General features: G+C 48.2%; 1 protein-coding gene across 1 annotated transcript in view; it reads left to right on the forward strand.

Annotated features, from left to right (window-relative positions):
• DTX4 (deltex E3 ubiquitin ligase 4) overlaps positions 1-12,790 on the forward strand; it is a 36,144-nt gene extending 23,354 nt beyond the window's left edge. Inside the window, exons 3-9 of the mRNA XM_083416216.1 lie at positions 3,042-3,103; positions 4,002-4,163; positions 7,068-7,129; positions 7,939-8,091; positions 9,864-10,025; positions 10,197-10,286; positions 11,774-12,790. Coding sequence (XP_083272342.1) covers positions 3,042-3,103; positions 4,002-4,163; positions 7,068-7,129; positions 7,939-8,091; positions 9,864-10,025; positions 10,197-10,286; positions 11,774-12,007 — 925 coding nt within the window. The 3' untranslated portion in view covers positions 12,008-12,790. The remainder of the gene's footprint in view (positions 1-3,041; positions 3,104-4,001; positions 4,164-7,067; positions 7,130-7,938; positions 8,092-9,863; positions 10,026-10,196; positions 10,287-11,773) is intronic.
• Positions 12,791-14,176: the final 1,386 nt, after the last annotated feature.

Genomic DNA, 14,176 nt, shown 5'->3' on the forward strand with positions numbered 1-14,176 from the left:
AGATTCCAGCAGCATGAGCCAGTTGCAAGTCAGAGGGCCTGACTTGAGAATCTAGAAGAACATGATGGGGCCGAGCTGTGGTGTTGCTTAATGTATGCAGCCTGACATGCCAGCATGATAGAAAAATCCCTAATGAAGATCTAAGACGGCCTACAGCTGGCACTCCCCACCTCGGCCTCTCTCAGCTCCCGCGTTCCCCAACTTTTAGCAAATACCACAGACCCCTTTAACCATGAAAATGGGGAGGGGGGAGCCCTGCAAACCCCTTTTGAATACTAATGAGGAAGTGAAACATTCTTTTTCTCTCCCCTCCACATCTAGGGACCCTTCCTCTCAAAAGCCCTATTGAAAGCTTTTCACGCCACTGCCTGATCTGGAAGACACCCCACCCTCCCCTGACCAAAACACTCTTTCTTGGTCATCTAATTAGCGTGTTTCTCCCCTTTTGTCTGACTGCCATCGGCCTTCTGTCGCCCGGTGGCTCCCCCCCCCCTCCATCGCCCGTGACCCTTCCAAAAGACTTTCCCAAGGAAGAGAGCAAGGGAGGAAGGGGCCAAGGCGATGTTTGCTGGAACAAAAGGCCCTGTGAATAACTTGGGAGACACGACCAAGGTTTCTAAAGAGCTGGAGAAAGGCGCAGTGAGAGGAGTGCTAGGGAATGGGAGAGGGGTGGGCAAATGCCTCTGTCTTTAGATTAGAGGATTCTCTGTCTCCAGTTCAGTCTTGGTCTGTCTCTACGGCAACTATTGTCCAGCTAGAAAGGTCCTTCGCTCTGTTTGGCATTCAGGCCTTGTTGCCTTCTCATGCATACTTCATCCGTCCCTGTCCCAGATGCCTCAACTTCCCGTGTGTGTGTGTGTGTGTGTGTGTGTGTGTGGAGCAATTTGAGGATTGTTCTTTTCCAAAGGGCATACAGTTTAGAATGGCCATCAGATGGCTATTTCTGATATGTGAAGCCACTGTTAGAATTTGGCCAGACAGCTCTCTGCGTCATTCAGACATAGGCAGGATTCGTCAGGCGAGGCTGGCTTCTTTTGGCCCTGCATGGCTAACAGGACCCAGTATAGATTGTACAATGGAACCTTGGTTGTTGAATATAATCCGTTCCGGAAGACCGTTTGACTTCCAAAACGTTCAACAACCGAGGCTCAATGGGCGGTCGGAGAATTCAATTGAAAAAATAGAGAAACGCACCTCGGAAGCCGTTCAACTTCCAAGGCACATTAAAAAAATGGAAGCATTCACTTTCAGGTTTTCGGCATTCGGCTTCCAAAATGTTCGGCAGCCAAGACATTCGAAAACTGAGGTTCCACTGTACTGTCCACCTGCTGGCTTCATGACTTAGGTCAAAGGGTACCCAAATATTTGGAACATGGGGGGAGTTGCTGCTTTTGTAGGACACATCTTGCCCCACAGTGGCTAACCAGGAATGCATGAAGCAGTCATGTGGACCTGTTCTAAGAAAGTTGTGGGACTGCACTTTTTTTTCACTCCACAACCCTTTCGCTTACACTATGTCCTCAGTGGTTTTTCCTCCATTCAGACACAGCACAATGAAGAACTTTACCCTTCTCTTCATGAAGAAGAAGAAAAAATCATGTTATTTTTTAAAAACTTCAAGCTTTCAAACTTCCCTCAGTATCACTTTGCATTTTCAGACCGTCACTATTTGTGGGGTGGGAATCAGGCACATACAGGTTATTTCAGTGCTTTAGGTCAGGATGGGCAAACCCATGGCTCTGCAGCGGCTGCTGGAATCTTGACTCCCACCAGCCAACCAGCCAGCACGGCCGGTGGTTAGGGATAATGGAAGCTACAACTTCTGGAGGGCCACCGGTTCCCCACCCCGTGAATAACAGCCTATTTCAGGGTACAAGTATTTCCAGGAAGTGGTCCTGGAAAAAGCAATAATGTTTTCTCTCTGGGGAATCCATCCCCACTGTTACTATGATCACTCACTGCCCAGTCCTACATAGTGGTACCTCGGGTTAAGAACTTAATTCGTTCTGGAGGTCTGTTCTTAACCCGAAACTGTTCTTAACCTGAAGCAGCACTTTAGCTAATGGGGCCTCCTCCTGCTGCTGCTGCTTGTTTTCTGTTCTCATCCTGAAGCAAAGTTCTTAACCCGAGGTACTATTTCTGGCTTAGCGGAGTCTGGAACCTGAAGCGTATGTAACCTGAAGTGTATGTAACCCGAGGTACCACTGCAGTTGACCCTCTCTGCTATGCAGGAAGGCAGAAGATCATGGTTAGAAGACCACGGCTAGTGCACACCTGACCCTCTTCCCCAACCCCCTGCATACACACGCCTTTCAGGAGTCATGCTGATACAAAGGCTGTCACAACCACAGACTTGCCCTTTCGTCAAACCAGTCCTCCTGTCTCTGGCACACACCCTTATTTCAGATACGTACAGGTGCGCTTGCCTCTCCCAGGCCGCCTTCCTTTACTCAGCCGGGGATTGTGTTTGTGCCTCAGGCTACTAGCAGCCAAAGGCAGGGATGCAACCTGCCAGGCTAGTTTAGTGGGAACACACTGCTTTTCGTCACTTTCAGGGTCTTAACAGAAACCAGTCTGGGGATCAGAGAAACGGCAGGGAACCTGCCACCCAGTGTAGCATAGAACGCCAACACACACACACCCCGACCTCACAGAATCTCCAGTTTCATTCCTCAAAGGGATTCTAAAGCGTCCTTTGAATTCTGTGCCTCATCTCCTTCCATGTTTGCTTGGTTCTTAAGAAAAGTAAAACATCTCGCGGCACTTTAAAGACAATAAACTTGTTATAGCTTAAGCTTTCATGGCCGACAGTCCGCTTCATCAGATGCATGAAGCGTTAGCTTGAATTTCTGCAGTCTGTGAAAGTTTATATCATGATAAACTTGTTAGTCCTTTAGGGTGGCAGAAGATTCTGCTGCTGTTTTTCCTCAAGAGACTAGTGCATCTGCCTCTCTGAGAATTGGTTCTTGAGTTTTCTGCTTTTCGTAATTATTCCGAATGTGTCCACAGCCACTTGTAAGCTGTGCCTCCTTTCTTTGCAGGGTCCCTACAGTTCCTGTGAAAAACCTCAATGGCTCAAGCCCAGTCAATCCAGCACTGGCAGGTAAGAGGGTTAGGGTCACTGTAGAAACAGAGCAGTCATCAGTGATTCATGGCTGTTGCTTGGCCTAAATAAGGGATAGCTAAGGAGCTGTAATAAGTTTGATGAGGGTTTGGCGTTAGTCTGTCCAGTATGTTTATTCAGTGAATGCTGAGGATATGCAGAGTTGACATATGGGTTAAAGACAGGAGTCACGCCCAAAGAAATATTAAAAGGGAGGCAATGGTGACATTCTTTGGTGAGGTAGAAAACCTGTGGCCCTCCAGATGTTTTTGAAATGCAACTTTAATCATCACTGACCATTGGCCATGCTGGCTGAGTTGGGGGTCTAAACAATATTGGGGGTCCACAATGGAATAAACACTGCTGTGGGCAGGAAGTACAGCTTTATAGAAGTGAAGCTTTGATTTCCATGATGGACTGCAGGATAGTTCAAGCTACCTTGTTGTCACTGTTGTTAGTAATTGCAGAATAATTACCACAAGCTTTTAAGCTTTGAATTTTAATTTGCAAATAAAAAATAACAATTGCTTAGGTCTCCAAGGATTATCAGCCTTTACCTCTGACTTGCCTGTTACATTATGATATTGTAAGAGCTAGGAATGGTAGGATCTTGCCATCCCACCCTCATAGATGAAGGTGAGATCCAACACACAGGGTACCATAAGCAGAACACTTGGGGTCTCCTCTAGATAAGGGCTTGCAGAGAAAATGAATTTGCAGAGCACCATGTCCTTGCAACGTAATGCAGAGGGTGTTCCCTTTGTTAATGAATGGTTTTGGCCTAAGGAGGCAAATGGATGGAGAAATATGGAGCATTGGGGGAGCAGACAGGGATATGTTTTGGTTTTCGGGGAGCGAAGAGGAATCAACTTCTCAAATACCCCTCTGTCCCACCCAGGCATCACAGGGATCCTCATGAGTGCTGCTGGTCTGCCGGTCTGCCTCACTCGACCCCCAAAGCTGGTTTTGCATCCGCCTCCAGTCAGCAAGAGTGAAATCAAATCCATCCCTGGGATATCCAATACTTGCCGCAAGACCACCAAAAAGCAGACCAAGAAAGGTAAGAATGGATAACTCCTCTACCTTTTCTCCTCATAGGATTCTAAAGCTAGAGTACCAGGGGGCCACAGCAGGACCTTAATGGAGCCCAGAAGCCATCTGCCCTTCACTTGTCAATCTACACAGTTCAGACCACAAAGAGCGCTGCAGAAAGTAACTCCATCCAGACATCACGCCAAACCATGGTTTACAGTAACTACAGTTAAAAGTCAAACCATGGTTTGAGACTCCCATCTGCAATGGAAAATAAAGCCTTAGTTTTGCTGTGTAAAGCTCACACCACGTTCCTCGTTCAGCTCACTCTCCTCCTAACAGAGCCCCTAGGTGCAGACCCAAGCTGTTCATGTCTGATGCCCACCCCCATGTGCTGCTACATTATCACTGATTGACTCCTTCTGAAGGGTTTAGAACAGGACGGTGAGCTAGCTGAGGACTTGCCCGCTCAATAGCACTCATCTTTGCAGATCAGACAGTATGTTCCTGTCTTTACACTCATCAGTCTGTGGACCCTTCCCCTTTCTCTGATTTCTTTCCTGGCCCTTTATAGCTGCCACTCAAACCTTGTTCCAATGCAAGGATAATTAGCATAGTGCGCTCCAGATGTTGTAATACTGCAACTACCACCACCCTTGACTATTGCATGTGCCCCAGCAACATATGGAGGGCACCACATTGGTTCTAAACCATCATCCTGCTTCCCTGCACTGCTCCCCCTTCTCTGTCCCATACCAGTGTGTGGCTGCATCTGTTGATGGCCAGACAATGGCAGCTATCCAACCAGTGTTCTTCCAAAACATTATCCTGGACGGCTCCCAACTGCAGCATTACCTAACACATGTCCCCTGCTGTTGACTTGCACGCATCCTCCACCCCCTCATAATTTCCTGGCCCAGCTGTAGCAAGCATACTGTACTACACTCCCTGTCTTTCTCCAGAGTACTTCACATCTGCTTGACAGGTAATAATAATAATAATAATAATAATAATAATAATAATAAATTTTATTTATATCCCGCCCTCCCCAGCCGAAGCTGGGCTCAGGGCGGCTAACAACAATCAAAATAATCCAGCATTCTAAAAACATTCATTATAAAATTAATAACCCATGAAGGGACTCCATAAGCCTAACCAGTTTCACTGGCGCCTGTTGCACATCTGTAAAGGAGGAAGGAGCAAAGAGCTGACAACAAAGGGGGCCTTGACATCGCATCCATCACGCCTCATACAATGCTGACAAGGGCAGATAGGCTCGCAGATAGGCTCAAAGATCCAGGGCGGAGCACTGAAATCGGTTATCAGTTCTAAGGATCAACCCTGGAGCATTTTAATTAAGAATATATTAAGATGCCCCAGAGCACGTAGACTGCATTTCCCTCATCAGGTTCCTACAGAATCCCACACATCAGGGAACAGCCGGAAGGGTTTCCAGATAAGGAGGTGGTGTTCTTGGACACTCTTTGAGTTCCAGCGTCTCTTTCTCTAGAAACAGAAAGGCTCTTGCTGACAGCATGAGACTCCCTTGCTCTCTTTTCCCAGATGGCCAGCTTAAGGCTGCAGTGCTATGCACCCTTCCCCTCAAGTAAGATCAGTTGGTCGCAGTTGGGCTTGTTTCTGAGTAGGATCCAGCTGCAATTGATCTGGCCCACAGGCAGCTGTTTGGTATTTTGCAATTAAATTCCTGTGAATGCAAACCTAGTGCACTCCACCCCCTTCCCACCTTACATTTTATAAAGTCGTATGAAGACATCAAGTTCTTGGAAAGACTTGAGTTTACATTCTTAGACGCACAAAATAGAAAGAAAAAGCTTCGCTGTGAACTCAGTAGAAAGTAGGGGAAAAAACATGGCAGATGTTTAACGATTTTTTTAAAAAACTATCTGAAACAAAGAACTCTGGGAAAAAATTATCAACAGTGGATTGAACAAATGGGGCATGTAACAGAATGTTGCAGCGTGGGGTGCCCTTGTGGGGTGCTTGCAGACTGTCACTGTTTTGCCGGAGGGATTGCAGCCCTCAGCAGAGAAAAGGTTCCCTATCTCTGGTCTTGAGCATGGTTGCTCCTTTGTCAATCTGCAAAGATCCTTTCAGTGTCCAATCACATCTCGGCTTACTTACCTTTTGAGATGCTCGGGTGGAAGCAAGGGAGGCTGAAGGTGCCTCTGCCGCCACAAACAAGAGCCAGGTCTGCAGTGGACCTGGAGATAAGTTAGGAAAAGTTGCTTAGCCCGACACTGGACTGCAGCCGCAAACTGGGCAGAGTCTTTTTCAGGAACACTAAAGCACCCCCTGGGAGGGACAGACAATAGGCACATGACCTTTGCACACATGTGAGTTTGCAGGGGGGCTGTAAGAGTGGAGATGTGAATTAAGGTTTCAAATTGGAGTCTTAGCATTCTTGCTAATGTTTCTTAATTAAAAAAAATGTACTGATGTTACTGGTCCTATTTTGATTTTGCATGGTGGAAAGATCCATCATTAGCACAAACTGGGCTAGGGGCAGATCAGAGACAAAAAGTCCTAACTGTAGTACATTGATCAGGACATTGTACTAAACTCTCCACTTCAACCCATTGCTTCTGATTCTGGTTTGCCAGCTAATTGCAGACTCTGGTTGGTCAGTTTGGATATCATGCATAAACCATGATTGAGGTACAAAAACCTCAGTATAGTGGCATGTGGATTGAACAAGTATATGCAAAGTAAATAGCTCCAGGTGACGGAGGAAGGGGGCAATATAGCCAAGTTGCACAAAGCAAGGGATGGCAACTTTGATTTCTCTTGTGCAGTCCTTGCCCTCCAAATTTCTCATTCCCCCTTTGTTTCCCTGCCTTTCACCTTGCTGTTTGCCTTCAGGAACAATGCCTTCAACTTGCTGATCTTCCCTTGTTTCCTCCTCCTTGTCCAGGTAAAACCCCAGAGGAGGTGCTGAAGAAATACTTGCAGAAGGTGCGCCATCCCCCAGAAGAGGCAAGTCTGGTTTTTTACGTACAGCATGTCTGTAGTGTAGTACAGCAGCTAATGTGTTGGACCCGGGCATAGGTTTTCTTGGTGCAGGCTCCCCCCGCCCCTATGCAGAGTGTTGGTTGCCTTAACCTTAGTGCAACGAACCATTTCTCTAGTACTGAGCATGTGCTGAGCATTGTTGAGAGCAGAGCAGAGATGAAGGCTTCTCCTGAAAGCATCGTAATCTCTATCGCACCAATGACCTGGCTAGGGCAAGGGGACATGGACTGTCAAATAGTAAGTGAATGGGCATGGGCTACAGGAAGCTGCTGCTGGGCCTTCTAGCTCCACCCTATCTGCACTCATTGACTGGCAGTGGCCCTCCAAGGTTTCAAGCAGGATCCTATCCCAGCCCTGCCTGGAGGTACCAAAGATTGACCCTGGGGGCATCTGCATGTGATGCATGTGCTGATCCTGATGTAGATGTTTATTCCCCCTCATGTTCCTGATGTAGGTCTTCGCTCAAAACCTTTCTTCCCTGGCAGGGAGAGGGGCTCCATTTTGGGGTCCACCTCAGGTGCCAAAACAGGAATGATGGGAGTTGTAGTCCCAATGACTTTGGGAGGTCACAGATTCCCCATTTGTGGCATAGAGTAATGGCAGTGGCAGGAGGTGGCAGGTGAACTTCACACCGTTATCTCATTGCTGCCGAGAACGACATTAACGTGACAAGCATGCCAGCCATTAGCAGGCTGGGCTTCCTTCAGGCGAATGTTTCTATGCGTGCATATGTTCTGCTCTTGTGTTCAACGCCATTTCTCGCCCCTTTTCAGGACTGTACCATCTGCATGGAGCGCCTCTCCGCCCCTTCAGGGTACAAGGGCCCTCAGCCAGCCATCAAGCCAGACTTGGTGGGAAAGCTCTCCAAGTGCGGCCACATGTATCACCTCCACTGCCTCGTGGCCATGTACAACAACGGGAACAAGGTGCGTTCCTGGGGTGGGGAAGGCGGAGGGAGGCCTGCAGTCTCTCGAGTGGGTACCCATGAATTCTGCCCAGGACTGAACAGCTCTTTTGGTACTTGATAGTACTGACAGGCAACGATATTGCTGATATAGGAAAGTCACTGTGATGTGGCTTATATATTTATTATTTGGTTGGTTAATTTATATACTGATGGGGTGGGGAAAATTTCTCAGCTTGAGGGCCACATTCCCTTCTGGGCAACCTTCCAGGGGCCGCATGAGTCGGGCCAGGCGGGTGGGCGGGGCTGCTCACCTATCAATCATCTGATGTCATAGTGATACCAGTAGATGGAACACTTTGAAGTTCAGAAGTCAGGATTTCAAAGCACCTTGTGCAGCCAATCCAGGAGGCTTTAGCTAATGTTTCAGCTAATGCTTTCCCTTGCCAGTGCATAAGCAAGAGAGCCCTGTACAGCTCCCGACTATGCATCAGCAGTTGCATCCCTACCTGCCCCACATCTGACATCACATAGGGCATCAGGTTTGGGGCAGGTGGGCATGGTTTGGGGAAAACTGCCTCTTGGGGGCATATTGGAACCCCGGCAAACCAAGCTTGGCCTGCGCTCTGAGGCTCCCCATCTCTATCATATAACAGACCTCTTTAATGTTTCTGCCTTTAATGAGTCAGAACCAAAACTGCATGTTCTGCACTTCTGTGATGGCATGACACAAGCATCCTGAAAAGTGAGCTTTTATTAAAACAAAAAATACGTTTCTGAGCCATTTGGCTATGGAGGAAAAAACATACAGAGGAACAGGGTATAGCTAGGAAATTGCTTAGAAGCCAAACAGTGATGGGGCCTCAGTAATCTGCTAAACTCCTTGTCTTTCCTGCTTGGTTAGCAAAAAGCACTTTATGTTGTGCAAATTAAGGGCAAGCGTGTCCCACTTATTAATTGCAAACACTGACTTTCCAAGGAATGTTGCTTTTTTTTCTTTAAAAAGAATGCATGCAAAGTACACTTAGTCCCAGTTGAAGCCCATGGTTTTGAGAGATTTAATTCTGGAATTCCATACCGCATTTTAAAAAGGCTGCAATAGCCCTAGTAACGTAACAGCTCTAACATGAAAACAAATTCCTCTGTGGGCAGACTTAAAACTCTTTCCTTTTGAGCTGAGCCCAAAGCATTCCTGAACCCATCATCTTTCTGGAGATAACACTACTTCGCTCCCACATTTCTTGGCTGCTTCTGCCGCAATCTGGCTTTTTTCCACTGGGGCTTAAAAATGTTTCACACATGTACATTTTTAAAAGATGACCTAAGATGTCTCAGCCGAATACCTAAAAGCATAAAAACATGATGTGAAGGCCTTCCATTCAGTGGTGGCATGTATTTTGCACACAGATCTTTGCAGGTTCACTTGAGTAACAGTTGATGGGGAAAACCTTTCTGACCAAGACTTTGGAGATCTACTGCCAGTTGGAATAGCGACAGGCTAAATTGAGTGGGGAGCCTAGGGGCCAGTGAAGGCAAGATTCACAGGGCTTAGATGTAAGACTGGGCCTTGGAACCTAACCTTGCTTTGTGTGTTTGTGTTTCTCCACTTGGGGATGGATGAGATTGCAAAGTACTTCCTACTTTTCTGGAAGAGGAGATAATAGCCGTCTATTCTTCCACCACCACTGCTGGCTCTTTGTGGCTTTGTGATTATAATGTCAGCCTGGGGTCTTTTTATTCTGTGCTGTTCTAAAATTATTGCCCAGCATTACAGCTTGCCTACTGTGCTTTTAGGATGGGAGTTTGCAGTGTCCAACCTGCAAGACCATCTATGGAGTGAAGACTGGCACCCAACCTCCTGGGAAGATGGAATATCACCTTATTCCCCATTCCTTGCCTGGGCACCTCGACTGTAAAACCATCCGAATTATCTACAACATTCCACCAGGGGTCCAGGTGAGATTCTGGCTTCATTAGCAGAACACATGGCCCACAGATAGATCCTACTGTCTTATCTCCCTACTAGCTTCAGGCTTAGAGACTAGTGGGGCCTTTCTCATCCTGTGAACTTCCTTCAAGATATTTGAAAAGTCACATTCATTTTCATGTTCATCTCATTCTTTTTAGGGACCAGAGCATCCCAATCCTGGGAAGAGCTTCACTGCACGGGGCTTCCCTCGACACTGTTACCTCCCAGAGAGTGAAAGAGGCAGAAAGGTAAGTGGCGTCTTCGTGCTGTAGGAATTTTAAGCACAACCATTCGTTGTGGTTATACCACTTAGCTTTACTGTAGCGTGTTGGTTCTGCTCCAGGTTGGCTTTATCTTGAAGCAGGGAGGACACTCTCATTGTGCAAATTCATAACGTGTATCTCTCATCTATAATATTAAGGGGGCTGTTAGGTTATTCTGTTGTTTACTTTGGGCCACATTCAGCTACCCTGTTCCACTAGTAGAAGCCAGCACAAGGACTCCTGCTAGCACAATGATGGGGCTTCAACCCTCCTCCCTGTTTACATCCCACATAAAAGGTAAAGGTACCCCTGCCCGTACGGGCCAGTCTTGACAGACTCTAGGGTTGTGCGCCCATCTCACTCAAAGAGGCCGGGGGCCAGCGCTGTCCGAAGACACTTCCGGGTCACGTGGCCAGCGTGACATCGCTGCTCTGGTGAGCCAGAGCCGCACACGGAAATGCCGTTTACCTTCCCGCTAGTAAGCGGTCCCTATTTATCTACTTGCACCCGGTGGTGCTTTCGAACTGCTAGGTTGGCAGGCGCTGGGACCGAACAACAGGAGCGCACCCCGCAAAAGGCCCTTGCATTGGGCACATTCCCTGTGCACTTGTAGTGTTAACACACCTTTGCTGCAAGCATGAAATTGTGGAATCTTGTCTATACTTACTGAACGGATTCCTGCACCTATAGCATCAAGTGTTTGCAAGTTCATCAGACGCACATTGTGTGTATTTTAGGGAATTTTTAAATGTTTAAAGTTTTATTCTGTTTCTAGTGTTCTGTTGGGAGCCGCCCAGAGTGGCTGGGGAAACCCAGCCAGGTGAGGGAGGTATAAATAATAAAATAATAATATTAATAATTAATATTATTATTATTATTATTTCTCTGTATTGGAGACCATATGAATACAAGTAGCCAGGTATCATAAGTGGGGAGAGCAGTGGCGTAGTGTGGGTTGTCAGCACCCGGGGCAAGGCAAGTAATTTGCGCCCCCTAACCTGGGGCAAGGCAAGTAATTTGTGCCACCCCCCCGCTGCACTGTCCCTCCCCCAGATAGTCCCTCGCTCTCTCTCCGCACCGCACCGCACGCCTGGCACCCTCCCCTCCACAGTGGGCGGCGACCCGGCGGCTCGGATCGGATTCGCACAGCCAGCACTGCAGTGAGAGAGAGTGAGTGAGCCAGGTAGGGCAGAGAGCTGCGAGTGCGAGCGCCCCCCTCCCCAGATGTTGCGCCCGGTGCGGCCGGCCCCCCCTGCACCCCCCACGCTACGCCACTGGGGGAGAGTCCTGTCACACGCAGGTCCTGCTTATGTGCATCTTATGTGCATCCTGTGCGAACAGGATGTTGGATTAGATGGGCCTTTGGGCCTGATCCAGCAGGGCTTCTCTTCTGCGAAGTAGTCTCTGCTACAAGGCGCTGGGCTTTGGGCAAACTCCTCCCGGTAACCCCTTTCCCCTCTTCTCTCTGGCAGGTGCTGAAACTGCTTCTGGTAGCCTGGGACCGGCGTCTGATCTTTGCCATTGGCACCTCAAGCACCACGGGCGAGTCGGACACGGTGATCTGGAACGAGATCCACCACAAGACAGAGTTTGGCTCCAACCTGACGGGCCACGGCTACCCTGACCCCAACTACCTGGACAATGTGCTGGCTGAACTGGCTGCTCAGGGCATCACGGAGGAGAGTACGCTCCAGGAGAAGGATTGAGGGCGCGGGAGGAGGGGAGGAGAGGGAGCAGGCTTTGCCCTGCCTGGGGCGGAGCTACGAAAAAGAGCCGGCTTCCCGTGGATCAAGCTCCCTCTCCCTCGTCCACTGTGCCTGCTCTGCCCTCTCTGCCTCTTGTTGCCACAGCCACCATCTGCCTCTTAAAAGGCCTGGTTCTGCCTGCCCAGCAGTCCGCTTAGGGGCTCGCTCAGGTTGGAAGCCGTCAGTCCTACAGCATTTGGCAGCTGGGAGCAACCGAGCCTGGGAAAGTTCCCCCCACCCAGCTTGTCTTGGGCCTGGGCTGCAGTGTCCTGATGAGGCCTGAGGTTATATTAACCTCAGCACCCAAAGCTGCTTTTATACTTTGGAGCTCAGATACCTGGCCTGGCATTTGGGGGAGGGGGCAAATAAAGACCCACTTTAAATTCTGTGAAAACAAGAGAAGGTATGCCTTGGGGGCAAGCAGGCGCCAAGCAGGGTGGCAGCACTCGGGAGCCAAGAAAGGTGGCTGTCCGTCCCAAAGGCACTGAGGATTAAAATTGGCCCTGTTCTCTCTTTCTTGCCCAGCTAGGTGCCTGGTTCCATGTTGTCATGTCACTGCTTTCATGTCGTGGCTCAGTGTGAGTCAGAAATGTGCTGTTTGCTGGTCTGGTGCTCTCTGGCACTCTCATACGTTCTGAGGCTGCCTCTCCGTCCCTATTTTAAGTTAGCTAAGAAGCAGGCCCGCTTCCTGCTAGAGCCTGCCCCAGTTCCTTGAGGAAGCAGGCTGGGAATTCCTTCTCTTGGATGCTTCACCCTAGCCTATTTAATTGACAAATATGCCAAAAAATCCCGTGGGGTGCTATACGCAGCCTTTATTGATCTAAAGGCTGCCTTCGATTCAATTCCACGTGCAAGACTCTGGGACAAATTGAGCACATCAAGTATAGACAAAAGACTATTATTTCTGATCAGCTGTTTATATAAAGACACGGTGCTGCATGTAAGAACTTCGTTAAACGGCCACCTTATAGGACCAGTCCCTGTCAGCAAGGGGGTCAAGCAAGGTTGCATCCTGGCCCCAGTTCTATTCAACTTTTACATCAATGATATGGTCAACTGTTTGTCATCTCCGGACTTCCATGCCCCCAAACTGGCTGACAAATCAATATCCGTGCTTTTGTATGCTGATGATGCGATACTCCTATCTCGAACAAGAATAGGCTTAAATAGGCTCATAGGTGAATTTTCAGCATACTGTAGGAGAGAGCAACTGGCAATAAATTATCAGAAAACCAAAACCATGGTTTTTGCAAGGAAATGCAGACAGTACAGCTGGAGGATGGATGACCAGATAATTGAACAGGTTAAAGCCTTCAAATATCTGGGTATCGTTTTCCAGTCGACCGGGTCCTGGGATGCCCATCAAAAATATGCCAAAGAAAAAGCAGCTCAAAGTATTAAGATGCTGTCGCGCTTTTTCTACACGAAGGGGGGCAGATACACCCCAGCAGCCTTTGAAGTCTTCCAAGCAAAACCTCTGGCGCAGTTACTGTATGGGGCACAAATCTGGACGGGGAACCACTGCTCCAGTCTTGAAACTGTTCAGTCTAAATTTCTAAGGCAGATACTCGGCGTCCCCTCCTGTGTTCCAAACGCTGCTTTACGACTCGAGGCCTGCCTTCCATCTGTAGAAACTCAGACCTGGCAAAGAACACTCAACTATTGGCTTCGTCTTAATTTAAATCCATCTGGTCTACTGCCTCTAGTAATGCAAGACCCTCATAAAAGCATGTGGTTCAAAACTGTGCATCAAAAACTCCTTACATGCGGTCTGCATTCGCAATCCCTATTATCAATGGGCCTCATTAAAGCAAAGAGTCTAATAGGCCAGCGCCTGAAAGACATTGAACGGCAAAACAACCTGACTATCTTAAAGAAACTGTGCCCATGGTATACCTACTATCACCCTTCCCATTTTGACTCTCCAGCTTCATATTTGTTTAAATTAACCATCCCAAAATACAGACGTGCCTTTACATTGGCTAGATGGGATGTTCTTCCCTCTGCCGTACTCGAAGGTCGTTACCAAAAGACTCCATTTGAAAAACGACTCTGCCCATGTAGAGATGGTAACACGGAAACAGTGTCCCACGTCCTCCTATCCTGCCCCCTTTACAAAGACCTAAGGAA

This window comes from Podarcis tiliguerta (assembly GCF_965153285.1).
Source record: "Podarcis tiliguerta genome assembly, chromosome: 1".
In the NCBI taxonomy this organism is placed as follows: domain Eukaryota; kingdom Metazoa; phylum Chordata; class Lepidosauria; order Squamata; family Lacertidae; genus Podarcis; species Podarcis tiliguerta.